The 27,188-nt window shown below is 41.9% G+C and overlaps 1 protein-coding gene across 3 annotated transcripts in view; it reads left to right on the top strand.

Moving 5' to 3' along the window:
- Positions 1-27,188, top strand: part of si:dkey-288a3.2 (protein phosphatase 1 regulatory subunit 37) — an 88,556-nt gene that overhangs the window by 7,197 nt on the left and 54,171 nt on the right. For 2 of the 3 annotated variants that reach the window (XM_039786302.1, XM_039786304.1), the window contains exons 4-7: positions 19,418-19,463; positions 23,035-23,135; positions 23,326-23,445; positions 26,755-26,902. In XM_039786302.1, the coding sequence (XP_039642236.1) occupies positions 19,418-19,463; positions 23,035-23,135; positions 23,326-23,445; positions 26,755-26,902 (415 nt within the window). The remainder of the gene's footprint in view (positions 1-19,417; positions 19,464-23,034; positions 23,136-23,325; positions 23,446-26,754; positions 26,903-27,188) is intronic. The other variant, XM_039786303.1, reaches the window with a different exon arrangement.

Raw genomic sequence — 27,188 nt, 5'->3', positions numbered from 1 at the left:
ATATTACAGCACTCCAGAAAGGATCAATAATAACTCTATAACCTGGTGCAACTCAAGCCTTGTGCGCTTTCAGAGCATATCCGGCTGCAAACTTGAGCTGTAATTAAAACATAGGCACCTTCATGCAATAGCACAAGCTTGCAGACGCACATAAATACTGATTTTGGAACACATACTGTACGTAGTGGGTGTGTATACACACATACTAAAATCCCTTGGATAATTTGAATCATTTGGTTCCATCAGCCCTAATCAGGCTTATTGCTGGAGAGCGCTAACAGCATCTCCACTCCAAACAAGAGGCTAAGAGCAGGTTAACTGCAGGGCTCAAGTTAGTGCCATTGCAAATAACACAGCTGCAACGACACACGCAGAATGCCGTACCACTCTTTATGTAAGTTGATATTGAGGGTGAGGCGATTATTGATTAACAAAAATCTATTGTAGCTGGGGATTACCTGATGATCTATGTTCTTTCTTTCTGTGGTTCATCATTTTTGTCTTTCTTTTCCAATTGGTCTGTCATTCATTTTCCAGGAACACGTCTACATTGTGTGTATGTGTGCTGTGTAACGTCAAAGTGCTTGTTTTGATAGAAAAGACTGAATCGTTTTGTAAGAGTTCTTGTTCTAAATCAGGGCAAGACACCACATCATGTAATTCCAAGATTAAAGGTGCCTGTGGAGTTTTCTTGTAAATTAAGAAAGTTTCTGTTTACATTGAGTGCATATCGTTGAGCTCTAACAGACAGTGTTCAAACTATACCGTGGCCTTCGGGGGAGCCCACTTTCTTTCCACGCGGGGGGGGTCATGCGCTTGCAACTTACAATGACTTACAAAGATACATAACAGCTACAATTGTATGCACTACAGGATTTACCCTATTATACTTTATCGACAGGAATAGATAGGGCAAACAGCCAGCCACAAATAGTCTATAAACAAAGCATCAGGCTGTCTTTGAGCTTTCACATGAACAACGGTTAAAGTTACTCAGGCTACTGAAGAATACCAGAATTCCTCCGTTCAATTAGACCCACGGCATCCCCAAGCTTCCATCCTTAACAAACAGCCATGTTATATATGGGCTCTTCCAGTCTCTCCACTGCTGGCTGTTCCAATTTAACGGGGAGAGGACGCGAGAGGGGTTAGGATCATCTTCAGCCAGAGAGGACATTATTTCTTCAGCTTCTTCTTGCGTTGTCACCCCGGGGGGAGGTGTGCTAACAGGGCTTGCAGCAGGTGAATTAGTCGTGCTATTAACGTCATCGCTACACAATTTCTTAGTAAAACCAAAATGAATTAAACTGCCTTGTTTTCTTTTTGCCATGGCTATATGATGCTTACTGCAGAATGGATTTCAAGGATTTTGGCGCTACGATTAATGGCCTCCAACGTTTATATTTTCTACGAATCTTTGAGTTAACATCTTCTTATATACTGTCTATGGTTAACATGAGTTGAATTTGCACCACAGCCCCACGCCCTTGATGCTCATAACAAGAATAGCATGTATAGTTATCTTTATTGAAGTGAATTAGGTTCAAATCACGCAACGCATGAATGATATTTTTGCAGTTTTACACATAATAATCCACGATGATCACATTACACAAAACTGAAATTGCACGTCAGAATGACACATTGTCAATATTTTTAGAGACCCCCCAAAATTTCACAAATCACGTTTTCAGGGGAGCCCATGTCTTATTAAGGGGAGCCGAGCTCCCCCTAGCTCCCCCGTAGTTCGCACCCTGCTAACAGATGTGATGAATGTCTTTTTTTTTTGTGTGCTCCTAAAACATTTACAAAGCCTGAGTCCCCCTACAGACAGATTTTAAAGTGTGTAAAAAAAAAAAAAAAAAAAAAAAAGGCCACAGTATTATCGGACCACTAAGGTCTATATAAAAAAAACTTCAAATAAAATAACACCCCCCAAAGAGCCTATATAAAAGAGACTTCAGATACAGTATTAGGGGACCACTAAGGTCTATATAAAAGAGACTTCAGATACAGTATTAGGGGACCACTAAGGCCTATATAAAAGCATCCAAAAAAAGAAAAAGGATAATTTCCTCCAATATTGTGAATCATATCGCACTCACAATATCAGTCAAAGTAATCGCAATAAGATATTTTCCTCATTTCGTGCAGCTCTAGGGTGAGCCTCACGCCCCCAAAGCACTGCCTGCTTTCTTCCAGGCCCACGTTAATCAATTGGCTTTTGTTTGAAACATACTGTATTTCTGTATTGTTATTTTTGCTAATCACATTTCTCCATATCTGTATACCTGTATCAGTGTCTCTGTGTCCCAAATGGCAGCCCCACCAATAGCCTGGGTCTGTCTGAGGTTCCTGCTTGTAAAAAGTCCATAGTCGCACCAAATGCTTGCTCTTGGGGGGAATTGTTGGGTCTCTGTAAGTTATAGAGTGTGGTCTAGACCTACTCTATCTGTAAAGTGTCCTGAGATAACTGCTGTTATGATTTGACACTATAAATAAAATGTAATTGAATTGGGCTGCAGAAGCAGTGGATCTTTAGCCCGCGGTCTGCAGCCATAGTTTTGTAGTTTTTTTGCAAATGTGACTGACAGTTGGGTCTGGGTCTTTGTGCAAAATGCTCTCGAACTTACTGTAGGAGTCCACTTTGTGCGGCCCACGGTCTGCAGCCATAGTTTCGTCATTCTGTCTAAACCCGGCGTGAGTCACACCCAGACTCAGATGAGGAGTCTGTTGTGCACCAACATCATTTGTTTATGTTGTTGATTAGCTTGTAGCCAGCGGTGGCTGACAGCTACGATGACAGTGTTTTTTTTCCGGTCTCTGTAGTGACAGCCCACTCTGCACTGAAGGTTTCTGTGGTGGAATTTCCAGAAAGACCATGTTGTGTTATGATGAGACTAAAGGGAAAGCTTAGACAACATCAGGTCATTGTTAGGTCACAGGTCAGGGGACGAGAATATCCGGCCAGTCACCTGTTCATATATAATTATTTAGATCTCTACAGATCCAAGGTGTGTAGACAGCTGCATGATAAGGGAGGGTTTTGTTTCAGGAGTGTCTCCTTTTGGAGGTCGGTGGGCCTGCAACACTTTAGCATACTTCCCAGAGAGAGAGAGAAATAGGCTGAACTTAGTCTATATCCACCACGTTCCACTTCCGGGATTGCTCCGTTGGCCCCGGATGTCACTGTTTTTGGCCGGATGTCTGTCCCCTTCCTCTGTCTCTGTGTTGGCGTTCTAACCTCCGGTGGATTTGTGAGGACTATGGTGAACTGCTCCTCAGATCTCTGCAGGGTAAATCCAGACAGCTAGCTAGACTATCTGTCCAATCTGAGTTTTCTGTTGCACGACTAAAACTACTTTTGAACGTTCACATGTTCCACCAAAACAAGTTCCTTCCTGAGGCTATTTTGCAGAGGCACCGGGCCTGCTGCCGATTGTGATTGGTTTAAGGAAATGCCATTAAACCAGAGAATGTTTCTCTCCCATCCCGTAATGCTGTGTGGACTAGTCACACCCTCCTCCGCAGCGCTGTGGAGGAAGGTCTGGGAACTAGGGTTCAGCATCTGTGTTTTAGGCAAATTTGTTTACCTTAAGGGTTCAGTAACGCCTCCAGCATGAGTGTAAATACTCCTTCAGGAAGACAGGAACTTCAGAGAGTTGGGACGGCACTGCACAATAACCCATCGTGGTTAAACTGTGCTTTCTCCTTAAATGTCTCCTCAAGTGAGTGTTCATTAAATGCTCCTGTGTAAGTCGTCAAAATCTCCAGAATCTTCTTCACGTATGTGAAATAAGCGACGCTGCTCCTGAGTCTTTCCTTAACAGTTTCAGGTTTCTTCTCAAGCTTTTGCTTATTAGACGGCGATCCAGAAAGAGCGGCAATGTGGGGTTGGAACCAAGGAACCGATAAGCAGAAATAAAAAATTTTTTAATGCTTCCTCAGGAATCTGAATTTTGGAAACCGATTTTAATTTGGAACTGGAAATTGGAGGGAAAGAAAATCGAGGAACATTCCAAACATTGTGCTACAACACAATGGGCCCTATTTTAACGATCTGAAACGCAAGTATGAAACGCCAAACGCAAGTAGCTTTGTGGGCGGATCTCTGGCGCTGTTGCTATGATACCGGCGGGATAAATGACTCTTGCGCCCGACGCAAATCTAAAATGGGTTGGTCTGAAGTAGCTAGGTGTGGTTTGGGCGTAACGTGAAAATAACCAATCAGAGCGTCATCTCACATTCCCTTTAAGAGCAGGCGTATTGTTCCGTGGCGGATTGCTATTATGACGGCGGATTTGCCTGGCGCACGCCAGCGGGAGCTGTCCGGGATGCGGCAAAGTAATAAATGCCCGTCTTGGCCGGGTGGCGATGTTGCTGCGGCCTCTCGGGCGCATCTCCTCAAGTCTGGAGAGGATTCTGCAGCCATGGAGCGTGGGCCTCCAAACGCACCACCTGCTCCTGTTGTGCCTCTTCCTCTTCCCCCCACTCCATCTCCGTCCACCCGCTCCACCAGGACCACATCGCGCATTACTCCCGGACCAGATTCCGCCGGAGTCTCCAATCCCGCCGTAGTTCAACATCACGTCTCCTTAAGTCCTCTAATATTTCCTCATTTATGTCATCAACACATCCGTGATTCATGGAAATGTGTAAAACACAACAAGCCACAAAGAATGCTGGGGCCTTTTGAGGACTGTAAGTGCCTCCTGATCTATCCAAACACATGAAGCGCATTTTCAGTAATATTTTTCTTTGTAATTATGTATGGTTTGCAAAAATGGGAACTGCTGCATCCATTTAGATGAGAGAAGTGTATGCGCGTTGTGCACACGCTACATTATGGCCAAGCATGCGCCCCTAAAATAGCATCTGAATAACGCGCTACTGACTTTAGACTAGCGCCACTGACTTTAGACCAGGTTTTTCCTGGTCAGTGGCGGAATTGTTTTCTGAAACTGCAAAATAGGACTACGTAACGTTTGCGCTGGAACACGCCTCCTCTTTTCGCTGAACCCCCCCCGGGAGCGCAAATACATTCCCTAATTTACCGACGTGCGTCTGTGGAGGGAAAAGTCCGCTGTGCATCGGGTGCAAAATAGGAATGAGACATGCGTCGGTGTACAAAGGCAATTGCGCTGAGTGCAAGATAGGGCCCAATGTGTCTGTACATACCTTTAGAAAAATAGCCTTTTGACAGTCTGTATTGCTTATTCTCTTTTGAAATATAATACATTAAATTAAAAGTAAAATATGTGTCTGTATTTGCAGATGTATTGCTCTCAGAATGTTTAATTCTACATAAGTGGGACTGATATCAGAGATCCCATATTGGTAAATTTGCACACATATATCACAATCACACTTGCATACACTCTAGTGCAAGCAACAATAAAAAAACCTTCTCACATGCACACATTCTCTCCCTCTCCAAATAAAATCAACTCGCTTATTCTCTTTTTAGCCACACTTGAAACCCACAGTCTGCCATTTATAATTCATTTTATGTACACACTTACTTTACTTGGACCAGCCATGTTAAAGCATGCTGCTCTCTACCCCCCCTTGCATAAATTTGACTTGAGATCAAGGAGAATTATTTGTGGAAAATTAGAGACTTAGCAGTGCTTACATAAAGCATACAGCCGCTGTATTATCTCTGAGGTGCTAATGAACCCAGATGCATTGGAAACGAATGTAGGTGGTCCTCCTGAAAGAGTAAAATATGTATGGTTAAGCATAAGCTAAGAGGGGAAATATTTAGACCAAAAGGGCTGCATGCAAATTAATCCATAATAAGACGATGCAAAACGAAAAGATGAACGCCTAAAGAGCAAATTTATTAAATGAGGTCTTTTCAGGCGAGGGGCGATTCCCCCGAGGACCAGTGTTGAAGACTATTTAAAGCTTTTTTTTTATTGCACCCTTGGGCCCCTTTGCACCCCTTTGAAATATTGTAAGTGGATAAAACAGTGTGCCATGCTTGCTTTTTTTTGGTAATTTAGGGAAGAGCTTAACTGCAGTTATTCATATTCAAATGAAGAAATAACTGAAACACATTAGGAGCCAATACAGCTGGTACTGTAAGGTTGGTCTCCTAGTGCAAGTTTCCCCATTCCATTGACTGATCGATCAGTATGGTGGTATTTAAGTTCAAATGAATAGCAACTGAAAACCGATGAGATTAACTGAGATTAGAGCAGTGACTGACAGGGTGTAGACTTAAACTGGAGCTTATTACGCCTACCCTTCCCATAATCCAAAATGTGCAAGATTCTGTCCAGGCAATAAATACATGCACATTGATATACATATATTTACTGGTACTTTGCAGTAGTAGTTGTAGTTTATTGTGTCATGTGCATACAATTGCCTGGCCCATATGGACTTACTGTATAAGACACCAAAAACACTGCAGTGGTGACACATGTGTGAAAAGAACAGAACGTCTTATGTTTGCATAACATTACATTGCAAATGTTGTCTTCTATTCTGGACACTACAGGAACAATCTGCCACAAAAATGACTCCCTTCCTAAAGCACAGCTCATCATCCTTTCAAGAACAAGAAGTCAGCTGAAATGAAGGGCATTTTACTAAAAAGTATAGCTCTTAAATAATCATAGGGTACAAAATACATAATTGACTTCTTTAGTCTCCCCTACCACATAACAAACAAAGCCTTTCCTGGTTTCTTTAGCTAATGCCAATGTAACTGAACATAACGGTAGACACATAACTTTGACTTTTGGTTAAATTCTGCTTCTAAACTATAGTTATTTTTTTATCAGACAATATTTTTGTTTAGGTTTATATACCATCTTTAAGAAATAATTTCACCTCACTAAACTAGGGATGTCCATGCAAAAAGTCCTAAAGAAAAAAGATAAAAGGTATTTGTAGTGGGTGAAGGCTAGCTGTTTAGGCATATTGACAAGTCTGTTTAAAAGATGAGCATTCTGACAGTTGTGTCCCAAATGTCCCAGAAATGGTCAAATTGCTTTTGTTCATTAAACTAACTAATAAATAAATGGATTTATCATGGGCCGGCTTGGGCCCTTCTGTGTGTTGTTTGTATGTTCTCCTGTGTTAAGGCTCTGACACACAAACCCAATGGCCAACCGTCGGCAGAAAAGCCAGTCGGACTGATCAGTCGGTTCCCCGAGGTCAAAAAAGTGCCGGAACACACCGAAGCGACGCCAACTTGAGCGTACGTTCTGCAGCAGGTGGCGCTAATCTGGATCGTCGCTAAAAAAAATTTTAACTGGAAATGAGGGAACATCTCTTTAGACCTCGTAAACACAGAGCACGCTGTCGTCAGTCATTGTTTTCATCAGAGTGTTGATAGTAGTCAAGAAGGATCGTTGTTGTCATGACTCGCTGTAGGGAAGAAAATACAATGCCTAGTAATAAGAAGATACTGGCATTGTCTGCTCCGGTTTTCTCGTGCACTGATTCAACAAGTCAAATTGGCCAAAATGAACGCCGACGGCTCCTCAGACTGACGACGGCACGGAACACACCGAACACACTCGAGTCACCGACCTCGCCAGACTATCCATAATCGGGTTAGAGTGTCATCGCCTTTAGCGTGGATTTTCTGCAGCTTCCTCCCATGGTCCAAAACCTCAGGTTAGGTCAATTGTTTTACTCTGAATTGCCCGTAGGTGTGAATCAGGCCTCCAGGAAGTGCACCGGGCTTTGGAGCAAATTGAACATAGCGGCCAAATGGTGGAATTACAACTTCCGTGTCCGTCACGTAATGCCATGAGTCGCACAAAGACTTTTCTTATAGACTTACATGGCAAAAGAAATGTCTGTAAATCATTGGATACTTTTTTTTATTTTTTTGTGTCTCGAAATTATTCATTTCTCTATCAGAATGTGATCCATTCGGTCCAATAACATTTGGAAAGTTTAGAAGAGCCGCTCAATTAAATCATTTAATCCCCTTCCAAGTTAGCGAAGCGCTAAACCGGAAGTAGTCGGCTCGGCTGGCAGAGGTCTCTAGTGCGCCTGCTCTGTGGGCCGCACAGTGAGGAAGCAGTGCTGGTCATCTGGGGCATTTTTGGCTCCATGATGGCTCTTATGCACCACTGAGCAACTCTCATGAATGGGGCTCTGCCTTAAACGTTGTGTCCAGTTCTTACAATACATGCATGATGCCCATGTATAACAATTAAAGGTCCCATGGCATGAAAATGTCACTTTATGAGGTTTTTTAACATTAATATGCATTCCCCCAGCCTGCCTATGGTCCCCCAGTGGCTAGAAATGGTGATAGGTGTAAACCGAGCCCTGGGTATCCTGCTCTGCCTTTGAGAAAATGAAAGCTCAGATGGGCCAATCAGGAATCTTCTCCTTATGAGGTCATAAGGGGCAAGGTTACCTCCCCTTTCTCTGCTTTGCCCACCCAGAGAATTTGGCCTGCCCATGAGAGAGAGAGAGAGAGAGAGAGAGAGAGAGAGAGAGAGAGAGAGAGAGAGAGAGAGAGAGAGAGAGAGAGAGAGAGAGAGATCATGGCTTTAAAATGAGTGAAGTGGCGGTTGGTCAAGGCCACACCCCCAGCCTCCACCTTGCCCCCCCTCTCTCCTCCTCAATAGCTACAGACACAGAAATGGCACATCCTAAGGAAAGCTCATTGTGGGACTATCTCTAGTGGACTACTACTGTAATTCTGCACCCAGGCTGATCAAAAAAAACAAACTTCAGATACAGTATTAGGGGACCACTAAGGCCTATATAAAAGAGACTTCAGATACAGTATTAGGGGACCACTAAGGTCTATATAAAAGAGACTTCAGATACAGTATTAGGGGACCACTAAGGCCTATATAAAAGAGACTTCAGATACAGTATTAGGGGACCACTAAGGCCTATATAAAAGAGACTTCAGATACAGTATTAGGGGACCACTAAGGCCTATATAAAAGAGACTTTAGATACAGTATTAGGGGACCACTAAGGTCTATATAAAAGAGACTTCAGATACAGTATTAGGGGACCACTAAGGCCTATATAAAAGAGACTTCAGATACAGTATTAGGGGACCACTAAGGCCTATATAAAAGCATCCAAAGAGCACCATGTCATGGGACCTTTAAAGAATGACTAACTAAAGGCCAATACTGATGTTGTTGCCTATATATGCATCCCTAGTGTCAAGGATAAGTGGTTACGGATAATGGATGGATGGATGGATGGATTGGATGGGTGGATTAATCATGTAAACGAAGCATGATGCGATATCAAACCTTTAGTCATTTGACAACAGTCTCTTTTTATTTAAAGAAATCATATAGCCAAAATACTATATATTTTTAACAGATATCTCCTTTTTTTCATGAAATCACAGCAAAAATATTATTTTATGAGACAGAATGTTTACCCAGACATGGTCAAATAATAGTGTACTCTTCCCCTTCACAAATTCATAGAAATAAATGATTCTGCCAGACTTTAGATCTTACATCAGTTTGTGTGAACTTAAATACTCAATTGTAGATGTGGTTTAGTCCTACTCTGGGAAGTGTCCTGAGAGAACTTCTGTTATGATTTGACACTCTAAATAAAAATTGATTTGATTTGGCTCAATATTCCCTCTTCCCCCATGTGCTAAGGGTTATTTATTGAGGGATTTATTTTAGTTTACAAAGGACAAAAAAACTGTGGTTTCTAGGGTTTATGGGAAGTATTCTCCAACATTCCAAACACAAAAGGATTGTAAATCAAGCAAGCTCCGACTGTGAGTTTGTATTCTTTCCATGATGTTTGGAGAATAAGCTCAGAATTAGTTGCATGTTGGCAAATCTTCTAATGAATAGCTTAGTGGTTGTTTCCCTTGCAGATTATTCAGTTGAGTGGACTGAAGAGAAATCAATTACCACAACTTAACTTTCATTATTTATCCCACAACTAAGGAAAAAAAAAACCCGCCAGAGCCTACATGACAACGTGCCTCTATTAAATTCATAGGGTCAGATTCAATTCCCAGAAATAAATCCGGCTGGGGGGGGGGGTGAAGAATCCCTCCATAAATGAAAAGACAAGAGAAAATCTGTTTTTACAGACCACCGCTGCTTTCTCAGCTCTTTTGATTAGCATTAATGTTGCACTGCGGAAGTCTGCCGGCACAACTGTTATAGCTCTTTCCACACACACACACACACACACACACACACACACACACACACACACACAAAGCTATATTTCTCCCTGCCTGTGGAATTCTAAAGGGAACATTTTTTTCTTTTAAATTAAATGCATGCTGATTGTTATTGCGCCCCCCTCCCTGTGTGGAATAGTCGGCAGCGAGGTAAATGTCACTAACTAAGTGCCACACTTTTTCCTTGGTGGTTGTTAGCAGGTTTTGCATGCAAAATAAAAACGCCCAGAGAGGAGGAGGAGGAGGAGGAGGAGGAGGAGGAGGAGGTGGTGGTGGTGGTGGAGTGGTGTTCCTGCATGCATCTGAATGCGAGCGCTTATCAGTGAACAGCAGGGGGACCGGACATGTGTCGCTCCTCTCATTACAGGCCGAGACGGCGATAACGGGGCGGTTAGTGGCGCATTTGAAATGGCATACAGCGGCAGCCGCGGCGATCACACGGCAGAAAGAGAAGCGGGGAGGATGGGTCAGGATGAGCTAACACACTCCAGTCTGTCAATCAGATGGCATCCACAGACACACACACACACACACATACACACACACACACACACACACACACACACACACACTGGCAGCCACCACATGCTTTATTTAAAACACACCGACTCCACAGCCTTTCCATTGTAGTTTTACACCATTTTGCTTTAATGCCACTTGGGAAACAGCGTGCATAACTGAAAAAGGATAAAACCTTGTCTACGTGTAAAAGAGTCTATTTTGCATTCTCTGCCTCTAATTGAATTCGGAGCAGTTGCAGTTAAACTGAATGGCATGTGTGATGCACTATTGGTGGTGCACTATTAGGCTGAATTGAATTTGCATGGTCGGGTGGTCGCACAAGTAATATGAGTGCTTTTGTAAGTAGGATAATATTACAGGCCTGAACTCACTTGAGTTCACACAGGGGCGACGCTCTGTCACCAAAATGACCGAAAAAAGCCCAAATCATACAGGTCAACAGGTGAAGAATCTTAACAAAGTTCATGCATATGTAAACAATTTGTTAATCATTTGACTGATAATTGCTGTAGATTGGCCATCTTGACTTCATACAGCCAATCCCCCAAAAGGACTGCATTTGTAGAATATTCAGTGTAGCTGTCATTGGCGGTTTAAAGGGTTAGTTCACCAACATCCTAAAAAACTGTATTTTTCCACTTTGTGGAATCTAGTCATACCGATAGTTTTGTTATTTGTCCATGTTTTCAGACGTCTGCCTCCATCCTAATACAGGGTTTCCGCAGGATCTTAACAAGCCTTAAAAAGTCTAGAATTTCAAAATTGTAGGCCTTAAAAAGTAGTCCAAATACAATAACTTATATTGCAGCCAATCAGCTTTTGCGTTGTTGCCGCAAGTGTCTTTCTGATTGTACCACAGACATCAAATGTGTTTGTATGTTTTTTATCTGCACTTCAACAATGCATCTAACCTGTGTTCAGTACACAACAATGTTCAATTCATTTACTTTGCAAGTCATTTTGTGACTTAGCTTTTTTTTGGGTGTCGTGAGATCTTGATTGAAAAGTTTTAAATTTGACTTGGCAAAACCTGCAGAAATCCTGTCATACATTGGAGGAGGGTGGACTTCAGTTTGTGGTGCTCCCGGTCCTCAATATCCTAATATGTTTCTTGGAATTGTGGGGAGAGTTTACATTCTAAACTACAACTATAACTACAACACACACATTTGGACATGGAAGTTGATTCTTGACTGGGGAACTGTATGTGTGACCAACGCATGCCCAAAGTGACCTAGGTCACGTGATGCCACTTTTAGTCTTTTTGTGGCTTCTGTTAGAAATCAAAAAGAATGTAGAATACCTTCAGACTTGTGCTTTAAAAGCAGGAAGAACTTGAGTGCACACATTGTCTGGGAGGATGCTTGTTAAAAGGTATCTATCCCAAACGAGCAGCATTGAATATTTTAGTATGGATCTGTCCATCATGGAAAAAAGAGACTTAAGAAAAATGTAGGCAGAGAAGGAGACGGCAGTGTGTGAAGGAAGGATGTCATGTGAAGACTTAAACGTATGGTATACTAGCCGCATCCAAGGTGGCCGATTTATGGCGCACACGCAGAGGTCGCGCACGGCTCTTTTTTTTTTCAGCAGCGCGCGACAAAGCGAAAACAGGAGGCCTGAACGAGTTCGCCAACAATGTGATGCCAGGACTCTGAGTGACTGCAAGTCTCTCTTGTAAATTTACTGGGTTAAGTTGACTTCTTTTTATGGTGAATGAAAGGCTTGATCCCACCAAGTAGCTCATCCAATCAAATCGAAGCATTGACGGCAAGCAATGCTGATGCCAGTTATGCCGTTGTTTTTCTTCTTCTTCTAGTCCGTAGAAAGAGCAACGTCGGTAGCCTTTGCTCATTAGCGCCACCGCTGTTCAGGAGAAGACTGCAACTAGTGTCACGACCACCGGCGCAGGTATAAATAGTCACGGCGATCCCATGACGTCACATTTGCACGCGCCAGCTGGGCTGCGTCTAGTATATAATAGCCTTTAAGAGCTCAGAGTTTGGGTGTTATCTGCTAATAAAGGCCTGCTGACCACTTTGTGGTCCTGAGAGGCCTTTGAAAAGAGCACTCCAGTAAAAGATCCTTCATCACCAACTCAAGTGCAAACTACTTTGATTTTAAGATCAACCACCTTCCCTGTAGGACATCAGATTCAAAATGTCCAAATTCTTTGAGCGCAACCCCAAAGCCATGACATGTGTTTGACTTTCTTTTTTATTCTATACCAGGGGTCTTTGATGTTTTTTAAGCCAAGGACCCCTTAACTAATAATGTAGAAAATGAAGTTGCATATTAAACTGGGCCTACAGTAACATGTAGGGCAGCCTCAAGCCTTTATACATAAATGAGAATAGAATACTAAGCTATTAAAATACTAATTGTTGGCATAATTTTATAAATCATGTTTTAATGTTAAACATATGTGTGGCACAGTGAATCCTCAGGATGATCTGGATCTGTGGATGGCTACCTTAGTGACTACTTTACCTTTTTTTCCATGTGTCCAAATGTAAATCTATCCATTGTGAAATAATGTGATTAACTGGGAATGTGTTGCATGATATAATAAATTCACATGCTTTTTTTGTCAAGCTTAATATGTTATATTTGGTATACATTTCTTTTTTTACTTGTGCAATGTATCTTCTGGGGGGAGGGGGGGTGGATACAGCACAGTATTGCGTTATTTTCCGTGGCAGTACTGTATGGATACACAGACGCCGAGTATGGATCTGTTGTTATATATGTGTTGGTCAGTTGGTCTGCTTGACATTCCCATTTTTCAGCAATGAAACTGAAGTGAGATGAACAAACAGATGAAATAAAACAGATGTTGACAAAAGTTTCCTTTTGGGGGACATCATTTTAAAATTGGGAAAAATTTGAAGTTGGGGGGAAAAAAAAGGTAATAACTTGCAATATATCACAGAATATAGCAATATGTTTAAAAATCGCAATAATACCGTACGGTGACATAAGTATGGTGATGATGTCGTGTCGTGATTCCCACCCCTAGTATCTTCCCACATATGGCCCCAAAATTCCCCCAAAAGTACAGCAGACTGTGCATGTACATGTCTGCAGATGCATAACCCACTTGTCTTTCTTGTCTGGACTGCACAGCTTGTTTAGATACTGTAATGCATGTATTGTAAGAAGGGTAGGAGTAATCAGCTACATCTTCAGCACAACACCTTTCTCGTCACTGCTATCGCGTTTTGTTTTTAACATTTTGTTGCCGTGTAAGCACTTACTCTAATTGATTTCATCCGAAAGACCAAGGTAAAGATCACATCAAACCAAATGTTTGTGCCACGGAACAGACCCAGTTTCCCTGAACACAAGCGTCATCCATCACATTAGATTTCATTTTTTTGAAATGTTATTGTATTGTATTTTTATTGTAGTGGCTAGCTTGTTATTGTATTGACTTCTTCCTTTTCAGCGATGATGTCTTGAAAAATGCGGTCATTAATAGTTCTCGTAAGCAATCTGTGTCACATTTCAAATTGATCTCCATTGGCTGTGTTCTCTGTGTTTGCCGATATTAATGCTGATAGGATCACATAGTGAGAAACTTAAGAGAGAACTAAATGTAAAATTCAGCAGAGAGTTAAATGTACAACACACAGATCCGGCTGCTGAAGCTGTACGCCGTGACGTTCACACACTCTGAGACACACACACACACACACACACACACACACACACACACACACACACACACACACACACACACACACACCCTTCCAACCAAGCACTCGCCACTCAGCCTTGAATGTGTACATTATTTTTGACATCAACCGTTTAAGGCGACAGTATATTTTACACAAAGTGGCATTAATGAAGTCGCTAAAGGCACGCTATCATATATTTCAAAAGCAGTGCGGACGCACAAAGGCAGTGACAGTGGGAAATACTGGGGAAGTCAATTAGAATTTTATGTACGTTTTTAGATCTCTCTTTTTTTTTTTAAATGATAAATGAAGTTTACTAATTTGGTCTGTGCTCTTTCTAGACACTGCAGCTTTAATTGCTAATTGTTAACAGCGAACGAATACATTTGCATATTAATTAGCTCCCAATTTACATTTTTAATTTGCTGCCTTCAAAGGGTGTGAGATAAAAGGTCGTGTTATTTTAAATAATTTATCCGTTATTGCGAGAAAGGATGCTGAAAGGAAAACGTGGCGGTGATTTTTAACCCCTAAGAGCTCTGAAAATGCACGTTAAAAAAATACCTACAATATATATTTATTAATAGTTTTTTTTTTGTCAGTTAATTAAATGGGCTGAGGAGAAAAGCGGTGCACTCAAACAGTTTTTTAATACAAAGCCACGTAGAGAGGCAGCGCCGCTCTGGACCGTTGAGAGAAGAATATAGAGAATGCACCAGAGATGACTTCTGTGGAAGTCAAGTTTGGGAAACCAGATCTCTGTCTTCTCCTGCTGTGTGTGTGTGTGTGTGTGTGTGTGTGTGTGTGTGTGTGTGTGTGTGTGTGTGTGTGTGTGTGTGTGTGTGTGTGTGTGTGTGTGTGTGTGTGTGTGTGTGTGTGTGTGTGTGTGTGTGTGTGTGAGAGAGAGAGAGGGTGTGTGAGGGAGGGAACGCTTTTCTTTTTATCACTGCATTTTGTCCTCTCTCCCTCCTGACACATCAATTGATTTGGCAGCCGGCGCCTTCGGTTTCCGTCTTTCACCATGAGGCAGTGGCGAGCGGAGAGGGAGCGAACAAGTTCAGAAATTCATTAAGATGAAAAACAGCCGCCACTGTATTTCTTGCGAGGAGGAAGTGCTGTGTGTGTGTGTGTGTGTGTGTGTGTGTGTGTGTGTGTGTGTGTGTGTGTGTGTGTGTGTGTGTGTGTGTGTGTGTGTGTGTGTGTGTGTGTGTGTGTGTGTGTGTGTGTTATGGGTAGCCAGCCAGTTGCCTGCACATTGTTGCTGAGCATCGTTCATTGGCTCAGTGCCACAAACGGAGCGTTTGTTTCACAAGCAGTCGCTAGCCGGACGCCAGCACACAGTGACACTTTTTTTTTTTTGCGGCTGCGACAGACCAAACAAAAATTCTGAGGTGACAGCAATGCATGCAAAGTACATAACATTTCTTTTTTTTTAAAAGAGAGATGAATGGAGCAAGCTGGACACCTGAAACCTTTACTCCTGCTGGAGATTTCTGAAACTTTTCTTGTCCCCATGCTCAAAGCCAACCAGCTTGAGGCGGTTCTGAAAACGCCCCGCCTACCCAGGTGTACAGGGAGAGAGAGCAACAATCCTGGGCAGTGTGTGTGCCCAGCAACACTCACCACTGACAAGTCTGTAAAAACAGGACTCCTAAAACGTTACAATAAACCCAATAAAATAGCCCTCGGGCGCATATTGTTTTCCTGAGGCAGTTTAAATCAGTCATGTGTGAAGACACGTATCTGATGATGTGTTTCTCATGAAGCAAAATAAGGAGCCGTAATGTTGCATTTGGGGGTGGGACGCAGAGCCATGCATGGCACAGAGCCAGGAAAACATCACATACATTTGACTATTTCACAGCTTTTAATCAGGATAAGGTGTTGGGGGGGAGACACGCATCTGCATGAATCTCTAAAGAAGCCCCTTTATTTTCATACTGTGTGTATTCCTAAACGGATTTTAAATGTGTTGTCTGAAGGCAATGTTGTGCAGTCACAGTAGGATAACAATGAAGGAGATATATGATGTAAAACAGTGCCCCTGGTCAATGGTTTTTGCTTTTTTTATATATAGGCTATATATATATATATATTATAGCACTAACTAGAGCCACCTAACAGAATATAATTCCCTATCCCTTACCTCCCGGAGGTAAGGAATAGGACAGAATAACATCTTGTAGCCACACAAAGACGTTGTATGTCTTATGCAAAGGCAGAGTGATGCATATCTCTGTTGTACAGTGTTGAACTGTAGTGTTGTACTCTGTTGTTTAGAACTGTAGTGTTGTACTCTGTGTTGAACAGCTTCCCAGAAATGACTCGGTCATAGTTGTTGAATTGAATTGTTTTTTTCTCTCCTACATGGCACATTTATGACATGTTTTTGGAAGACTCCAATCTTCATAAAAGGGTGAAATAAAAAAACAAAAAAACAATTCACGCAGTAAACGGATAGAATACAACTGTGAAATAAGGCTGTCAAAGAGACCCGCGAATTATTTTATTGGGGATCAAATCAACAACAGACAAACAATCAATCAATAGCGTGATCTGCACTCCTCTCCTGTGTGAGCTCACAGTGACAAAAATCCTGCTCTGTTTATATCAAAGTACCGCATGTTAAAGCACATACACATATACACACATTCTTTTTCTGTACAACTGTGTATACGTGTGTGTGCGTTTGTGTGTGTACGTGCGCGCCGTGCGTGCGTGCGCATGTGTGTACGTGTGTGTGTACGCGTGTACATGCGTGTGTGCGTGTCTCTGTTAAGATGATTACGGGGGGAAATTCAACCACCTCTACCAATTACACACCAGCCTCTTGTATACATAAACAGTGCAATTTATGTCCCATTGATCTGTCTAATTCTTTCAACAGGAGCACATTATGGCCGCCGTCTTTTTGTCATGTGCCTTGCTCTCCTCTCTGCAGCACGAGAGCCGAGCAAAGGAAAGCCTTCCAAGTCCTTTGTACTCGGCGTGTCCCTTTGAACAATGAATCATATTTAGCAAGGAGAGAGGAAACGAGGCGCTGCTCGCAAATAAGAAGGCGGCAATCCAGAGCGCCAGCCAGGACGAGTGGGTGTAGGGAGGCAGTCAGGAGCCAGGCTTCCACTGACACGGAGCCGGTCACAGGGCTGAGACCAGAGGTTCTGGGGCCCTGAGTAGAATCGGGCACCCCATTTACTTTTTGTTATCAATCAGTCTAACAACTTTTAATATTATTAAGCAACACTGAAAGCTAATGTGGCTTGGGAATGGGAATAGGTCATTATTTTTTTGGGAGTATTTATAGTATGAGTGATGTGTTTGTGGTGATGAGTGAGGCGTGTGCATATATTTTATATTTTATAGTGTATTTTAATGCTGCAAACTGGATTGCTACAACTAAGTGTTGTTGTGTAAATATATGCAAATATCTATCTGTCTGTCTGTCTGTCTGTCTGTCTGTCTGTCTATATCTATTCTATCTATCTATCTATCTATCTATCTATCTATCTATCTATCTATCTATCTATCTATCTATCTATCTATCTATCTATCTATCTATCTATCTATCTATCTATCTACCAGTGTACAAGATATTTATAGTTCCTGAAAACGTGCTTTTAAACCTTTGGTTTTTCTTTATAATATTAGCCTAAATGTTCATGTCTAAATCAGCAACAGTCAAAACAAATATTTGTCATTATTTATTAAGAGTTTAACGATCATAAACTCAGCTAATCTGCTTCATCCTGACTGCGTGGAGTCCTGCAGCTTGGTCACGTATGATTGGCAGGCGCCTGGCAACAGAACAAACAGAAGCTCACAACTGTCAGATCCGATCACACTTTGATTTAAATGTTTTAATTCTAACTGATGCACAGAAAAAAAAAAAAAGAGACCATTTTTACTTTCCTTCAGCTGAGCAAAAATGATTTTGTGTTGACATAAGACCCCATCGCTCAGAGTAAGGAGCTGACCGAATGGTTTACCATCTTTAAAGATGTGCATCGTGATGCATACATGTGCAAAACAACAACCCTACTCGAATAAAAAGCATTCAAATAAAAACAAATAAACTCAATAAAATCCTGAAAACAATATGCTGGGTACAATTTCCTTCCTGTGAAAATACAAATGAACACACAGGAAACCACAGAGACTTCATGTTCTTAATCTGCTCACTTTTGGGGCCCCCTGGTGGTTGTGGATGGCTTGATATTCTCTTCTTAGTCTCCGCTAAGGATTTTAGAAATTAATATTCATTTTCACATTTAACAGTTGTCATGCTAAACATATCTTCCAGAACTGTGATCTTATGGGATCATTCTTTGATAACAGAATTTGATATCAGGCATCAGTCTTAACCCAGACGCAGAGGTGGGCATCCGCTCCCCTAATGAATGCTCAGGTACATGTCTGATACATAACAAATATCGACATGAATAACGTTTGGGTTGCAGTAAGGGTCTGGGGTGAAACATGCTTATATTTAAAAAAGAAAAAAAAGAAAAACCGGACTCCTCCCATGTGACAGAATCTGTTTTTGCCATCATCTATAAAAGGAGGCTTTCAACAAAAAACCCCAAAAATCCAGTTTTTTTTGTCAGTAGAAAAAAAAACCAATCTGTGTTTTCCACCATCCGCACAAATCTGCCACCTCCGGTGATTGATGCAGTCAAATTAGATGTATGTGGAACACTGGCTCTGGCAAATGAACACATCAACTGATGACCAGCTGTTTCTAATTATTATACACTGGTTAATTAGGACTCCGTGTCACCATCAACGGCGGCGGTAAACTGTGTGAAATTCATAATTCATGCGCTGGCGTCCAATGAGCCTCCCTGATCAAACCGGTACAGTGTGGCATGGATGGAGAGGCCGTGCGGAAAGAGACTGGGGAGGGAGGACGCTGCCAAATATCTGTGTGTGCGTGTGTGTGTGTGTGTGTGTGTGTGTGTGTGTGTGTGTGTGTGTGTGTGTGTGTGTTCGCGTGTTCGCGCCTCTCCCTCACACCTCCTGCCTCTCCCCCCCCCTGTCTCTCTCTCAGCAGGGGGTGTGTGTAGGTGGCGGTGTGAAATGTCTGGATCTCAAAGGTAAGCTGAACGCCTCGCTCCGTCATTATTAAATATGATTGAGGACTTTATGTGACACTCGTGATACAATGAATGATTTTGCAATGTTTTACATATTCAATCAAAGTGTAATTATAGAAAAGAAATGTTATAACAGACCAAAAATATATATATTTTGAATACTTTTATATTTATCAAATTGACAGACAAGACATTTTTGATGTATACATTTCTATTTTTTATACGTTATCTCCATATACGTCACACAAAGAGTTGTAGCAAGCAGTGTGTTGGTTTATTGAAATGAGTGAGTGCATATCGCAGTTATTTACTTATTTTCATGTGTTTATCAAAAACCCTAAATGGGGCTTTTGGGTTGCTGGGTTGTCACCATCGCTAGACTCTATGGGGTGGATCATTCTACGTCTTCCTGATGCAGTTTCACATTTTCAAGACTTTTCTAGAAATGGACAGTATACTGTATGATTGTGATCATATGGTAACATATAAAACAACACAGAATAAGGCAGATCACTAGGAAGAAAATAACACCAAGAAAATCCTTCAAAGTCTTTGATTTTCTAACCCAAATTGTAAACCTAATGCATATTCTGGCCTTCATCCTATATTAATCTCAACCCATTACTCTAACTCAGATACTAACCCTAAACCCAACCTACAGTAGATGTGATCGTATCCTGTACATTCAATCTAAATATGAATCCTAAACCACAAACTTGAATGTAAGCCTTACATTGAACTAACCCTGATCCTAAACAAAATGTAATTTGTAGCTCTCACATTAAATAAACCTAATCTTAGTTTAAATCTGTAACCTAAACTAAATTTGATTCTAGTTCTTAAAACTAGAACTCATCCCAGCTGGAATCCTAAATCCCAGTCTCCGAACGCCGGACAAAGGGCTGCATGATATGAGGAAAATATGCCGATGAATATCGCGATAACGATATTATTTGCGATAAATAAACCGATGTTAAAGTGTACTCACTTCTGCAGTTCTGCTGCTTTCAGTATTCTGCTAAAACACAACACATTGCTTGTTGAATTTAAAACAAATGAAAGGAAATCATTTCCAACTTTCTTTTATTGAGTAAAAAAAGTCTCAGAGTGTCTTTCGCGATGTGTCGCAGCCTTTTGCGAGGTGTTGATCGCGCCAGTTGATATCGCGATGACGATAGACAAGCGATATATTGTGCAGCCCTAGCTGGACAGAATGTCCTCGCTTTGAAGGTGGAAGGGCTGTGCCAGTTGTCGAGAAGTGCAGCAGCAGACACGTGTGCGTGCAGCAGCAGTGGAAAGTTGTGTGCGATGCCATGATGGGCGCCACCGTTGTCACGCACTGATGACATCTGACTGCGGGTGTCGCTGCCTTATTATCTTCCCGACGCAGGGCGGATTAGAAAAATGGGATTTCAGATGGCACTCCCTTGCACCCCACACGCCCTCTGCCATCACTCAGTTAAGTGATTATTGTTAAAACACAGGGAAAAAAATCATTTTGGAAATAATTATGATAGTAATTATCATATCCCCCTTCTTGGCCGGGGAGATAAGAATGTGTGTGAGAGAGAGAGAGAAAAAAAAAAAAAAAAAAAAAAAAAAGTCCCGTGGATGTGTTTGAGCAGTCACAGTTTGAAGTCGCAGGAGTGTGACTCCCTGATCAGGGTTGGAGTAAGAGTAATCAGATTACCAAGTCTGAACTGTGATTCCTTAAATGCATTAACGGGCACACATCAAAGATAAAATTACTTCAAAAAGACATGGGGCATGAAGAGCGGCACATCACAGTAATCTGATTACAGCATGTTCCCAGTGATCCCGGGTAATCACTCCTGAAAACACAAAAGTGACTTAACAACAAAAGGATTAGTAGCCTGATTACAAAAATAAAAAGTAATGTTCAGATGACAGACGAAAATGAATGACCTAACATTGGCATATTTTTACTGTAACCATTCAAACGCTGACATATGGTTATGGGTATTTGTGCCCGCCTTAACAACAACAACAACAACATTGGCTATATGAGTTAACCAGGAGCTAACCTGACGGTCCAGTACAGCTAACCGACAGCTGGCCCACTGCCAAAGCTTTCTGGGTGAACTCATGCTTTAGAATGTATGGTAAGACAGTGACCTAACGAGATTAATTAAAGGTTTGTAGGTAGGATTGTGAAGATCCAGGACTTAGCCCAAAGAATTTGAACATCAACAACTTCTCAGTCCCTCCCCCCTTTCCACTAAAGCCCAAAACGGTTTCCTAAGCCCCTCCCACCACAAGGGACAATGAATGCGTGTGCATGAGCAGTGATTGGCACGCAGTTAGACACCGGCCCTGATTGGTACGTCTGATCAGGAAGCGGTGGATTTTAACAAATCACATTACAGGCTGTAGGTGGAGCCAGAGGAGCTGGATATTTTTTAAATGACCTGCTTCATGTAGTTCTACTGGAACTACAGTTTCAGCAAATATGACAGAAAGTTAGTTTTATAAGGCTTACCTACTGCACCTTTTAAGCTATTGCGTCAGTAATTTGTTTGGGTTTCCGGCAAACCGAACCAGAGAGAGCCACTCGCCCAAATGAATGTCCCGTATGATATGGTTCGGGACAAATAGACAAACCCTTACACCGCTAACATACACATACATGGCAAAATACAATATACAGGCATACTAAAATAAAACAGAAACATGAAGAAAAGAGAAGGGTTAGGTTAGGGGACTATAATCCTGACTGGTAGCATCATGGATTTGCACCTTGTTATATATTAGAGTAGTATTATAATACGTAATGCATTAGTCCAAGTATATAGTAAATATGCTATCAAAAGTAAAAATCCACATCATGCTGAATGGTTCTGTATAGTATTACTGTATATATTGTCTCATTGTTATTTCTGATCCATTAACATGGAAGCAGCCTTCTAACGGTGTAGCCTGTCAAGGCGGAGCCTTTGACTACTTCATATACTTTTTTGGGTTGTTTAATCAATACCAATTTTTCACATTTTACAAACGTTTCAATTGTAGCATCAAACATAAATACTGAAGTAAACTGCACCTACAAAGTAACTGCACCTAAGTAAATGTACTGGAATTCCACCTCTGGGTTCGAGTAAATAAGACTACAGTGTTTATACATTGTCATACATTATACATACGTGTATTGTGCATTTCATACTCAATGTGACTTTGGAGGTAAAGTTGGATTTCAGTTGCTGCATAGAAATGTGTTGTTTTGTAAGATTGTACATCTTCTGCAGGCCGTCAGTAATCAATGATTAAAGCATTCACATGTTGGAGGTCCAATCACGAAAGCCTGCCCGATGTTCCTCTAACTGGAGCCGCCATTATTTCTGTTTCTCATCAAGTCTCAGAACTGTATTAAAAGAAAAACACATGCACACAGATAAACTTTGCCCATCAAGGAAGCTGTTTTGTCGTGTTTTATTTTTTTTTGCGAAAATGTTCATTTCAGAAAAAGGATAAAGCGCATTTAGAGCCGTGCAATTTTGCCTGTTAGCAAACAGCCTCCCAATTATCTTCCGTTTGATTGCTTGCCTCTATCAAGGTGAGCGATTAGACCACCGCTCCTGTGAAGCTCTGGAAGTCGTTCTGAAATCGCTGCACTTTGATTTCATCAATCTGCAGGCAGCCCAACTGGAAGAAAATGTGAGTTTTATGAGCAAAACTTATTTTCCTCATCTTCGCATCTTCCAATACAGTTTCATATTCAGGCCTATCCCCTGTATCAGATTAGAGGCAATTTTTTTTCCTTCCAAAAGAACTTCATAACATTCCTGTCATATTTGGGCCTTGCTTTCTTCATTTTTTCTCCTTCACTGTTTTTTTTCTCTTCCAGGGAGCATCGTCCTTGCTGGATATGATTTTGTACTATGAATCTACAACCCATCTTGACATTTCTGACAACAGCAGTATGGGAACATTGTGTTGGAGGGCCCTCGCTCATTTGATAAAGCAGGTTGGCTGACGCAGTGGAATAGTAATCTTTTCTTGTAGGCTTTCTCTGGGCCATAATGTACATCCTAGAAAGTGAGTTTGTCGCACATTACATGGTTTGAAGATGCAGGGCAGAGCAAACGGGGTGAGAAGTTCTCCCACTGTGAACGCCGGCATAGACACATCAAAACACACGCGCAGCATTACTGCAGCATCGCAGATAGCATTAGCAGGCATAACTGATTAGCTGTGGGGTGAGAAACAATCGGGCCAAATGTTACCGCTGACTGACTTCCGTGTCTGTGCGATCAAAGCGGGACAGGATGAGGGAACACAGTGTCCCACAATGACTTTGAGCATGACTTTGAGTTAAGATTATTTCGTCAAATATGTGAGGGCTCTGGCGTGGAGTTCTTGAAACAGTTTTCACTTCACTTCTTTGGTATCTTCAGTCTAGGGATCGACCAATTATCGGCCTGGCTGATTATCGAGGCAGTTAATTGGCAATTTGCAGATTATCTGTATTGGTGTTTTATTTTACCGATAAAATTCATTGTTATAAAGTCTGCAACACTACAAACTGTAAGCATGTTTAGACTTCAGGAAGCTCTTTTTGTTTTTATTCATCATTTAAAGGTGCAGTAGGTAAGACTTATAAAACTAACTTTCTGTCATATTTGCTGAAACTGGCCCTATGTTCCAGTTACACAGTTCATACGTTTTGAAAAAACCTGGAAAAGTTATGGAATTTGAAAAATGCAAATTCCAGGCCTGGAAAGGTTTTTATAATATAAAAATACCCAGAAAGTTTTGGAAAAATCATGGAATTTCTTTTAACACAGCATAATAATACGCGATTAATTAAAACAAATCATTGAATAAAAAATGTATTTCATGTCTTCTTAACCTTAACGTTCTATTCGGGGCGCGATATTACAAATTCCACTATGAACCACATAAATTGTTATTAATTTTATTGTTAAACCTCTGAGGGTAAACTTTAACACAGATTTGTATTCTTATTGTATAATGTCGACTGAGATTTTCAGGAATACATAGTCATCAAAATTTGCCAAAAAGTCATGGAAAAGTATTGGTTAAAATGCGTATGAACCCTGCCAGTAGAACTACATGAAGCAGGTCATAAAAATAAAAAAAAATCCACCTCTGTCACCACCTACAGCCTGTAGTGTGATTTGCAAAAATCCACCGCTCCCAGTTCAGATGCACCAATCAGGGCCAGGGGGGGAGGTGTCTAACTGCGTGTCAACCACTGCTCATGCACACGCATTCATTCTCCCTTGTGGGGGGAGGGGCTTAGGAGACCATTTTGGGCTTTAGCGGAAAGGGGGGAGGGACTGAGAAGTTGTCGATGTTCAAATTTCAAAGTCCTGGATCTTCACAATCCCTACAGCACCATTAATTGACTGTGGGCTAGATTTATCAAGCCGTTTGCGCCTGTTTCCAGGCGCTAATTGGTCGCAAAGACGGACGTAACCGATGCGGGCTATTTACAAACAGGGCGCACTTGGGTAAAATCGCAGATTGCCTGCCACATGAGCGAGAAGAGACAAGTTGCGCTTTCAATACGCGTTCGTGGGAGGGTCGTGGGGAAAGTGGGAGTTCCACCCAAAAAGGTGGGAGGATAAGCGTAAAGTGCCCCTAATTATATATTCCGTGGTATTTACAAAGACTGTCAGTAAGAGCGCGCCTCTATTCTGCGGGGAAATTCTCCGCCTCTTAAAAGCAGGTCTAAACCAGCCGCAGTCCAGTTTCTTCGTAGACCTTTGTGCCGCTGGTGAAATGGCAACAGTAATTTGAGCAAGACGAAGACATAAATGAAAATATTTAGTAGTGTAAAATATTTTTAACACAAGAATCACACTTTGTCAGTGAACACAACATCATTTAGCGTTACAGATCAAGCAGCCATGCAATATTAGAGTTACTGGAAGAAATCAAAGATGACATTGAATCTCCCACTCAGCGTTCACATCCCATTGCAGCAGTTGTTAAACTCCTCGCTAAATTACAAATATTGGCATCAGGATCATTTCAAACAGTCATAGCATCAGCAGTGGGAATATCGCAGCAGCACTCAGCCATATCATAGCACCAGTACCGCTTTGCTACAGCGCAATTTACGGTGTAGTGGGCGGAGAAAGACGCTGATTGCCTGATGGGTGTCAGGGTTGATAAATACTACGCAAAATGTGGAAGCATAGCGTGCGCTATTACCGAACTCGCATAAACAGACGCAGCGCAAACTGCGCTAGTGTTAGTAAATCAGGCCCTGTGTGTTATGTTTAGAGTTTCAGTTGTATTACATATTTGCTTAAAGCATTTAAACCAACTTTTGGGTTGGAGTTTGACTGAAAGATTTTAGGTTAGTAGTAGGGTTAATTGTGTCGTGAATATTTGTCCTTGACCTTGACGTTTTATTTCTCTGATTCTCTGCTTTGTTTTAACGACGCTCGCTCTCTTCAGTCAGTCTCTAGCTAGCTCGACCATATAGGCCTACTGTGCTTGCGGGCGCTCGTTGAGCCTCTGGGCCGGCTCAGACCGCTGTAACTTTTCCCTGTAAATAGGTTTCATCTCGTCGCAAGTCTTTGAAGCTTTTAATAAATCTTTTTAAAGTGGTAAATAAATCCATCCGCCCCATGAACATTCTTAGTAGGGGACACCCCTAGAGTGTAATGGCCTACTCACTACCTTCTGCACTTTTCTTTTTCGACGAGCCTGAGTGATAGCGAAGCCCTAGCCTGGGTAAACCCTGACGAACTTCCCGCAAATGTGAGATTTGCTCTGCAAGTCAGTCTGGCCAAGAGCCCATTCAAGCCCATTTCCAATTTTTACAAATCGAGGCACCAATCACAACCGTTGAGGCGGGCTTTACACCAATCACAACCGTTGAGGCAGGGTTTACACGATGACGATAGCGCAGCGACGGCGAGCAGCTTTTTGTTTACATTCAACCGTCATGGTCACCGAAGCGCAGCAACCCGTTGATGCCGCGGTCGCTGCTACGTCACCCGGATCATTGCTCTGATTGGTTGAAGGACTATCCAATTGCGCCCAGAGGCATTTGAAATAGAAATGAACTGTGAATTAACCTTCCCTAGACCCACTCTCAGTTACAGCTGAGAAGGGTCTGGTGTCAACCAGGCTAGCGAAGCCCTGTCTTCCACTAAACATTGTTCTTTCTCTTCTTTTGGGCAGATATGACATTCTGGTTTTGAACTGTTTCTTTGTGCAATTGTCTGTATTCATTGTATACCTGCACTTTGTGTGTGTGTGTGTGTGTGTGTGTGTGTGTGTGTGTTTGTTTCAGAGTGTGCGTCTGTCCAGACTGGATGTGTGTAACGTGCCCATGGTTGACTACTCGGCCCAGGCTCTGTCTAAAGCTCTGCTGACAAGCCGGCTCACAGTGCTGCACCTTCACAATGCCCAGCTCAGCGGCATGCCTCTATACACACTGGGTATGACGCACACACACACACACACACACACACACACACACACACACAAGCAATTTTCCTTACTGAACACTTTTGAGTTTGTTAAATAATTTGTGTGTGGACTGTGAGTGTAAATTCATGCGTGCCTATGCAATAGTAAGTGTGTTTGGGTTGTGTGTGTGTGGGTGGGTGGGTGTGTCCTCCGGCCAGCAGGACCAGATTTTGACCTGTGACCCTCTCTGCAGGTCTGGACCCGGATTACAGGCCTAATCTCTTACCTGTCACTTTACACACCGCTGCACACATC

Source organism: Perca fluviatilis, chromosome 20, assembly GCF_010015445.1.
Source record: "Perca fluviatilis chromosome 20, GENO_Pfluv_1.0, whole genome shotgun sequence".
Classification (NCBI taxonomy): domain Eukaryota; kingdom Metazoa; phylum Chordata; class Actinopteri; order Perciformes; family Percidae; genus Perca; species Perca fluviatilis.
Note: the sequence above shows the minus strand (reverse complement) of the source record. Positions and strands in the feature narration are given on the sequence as shown.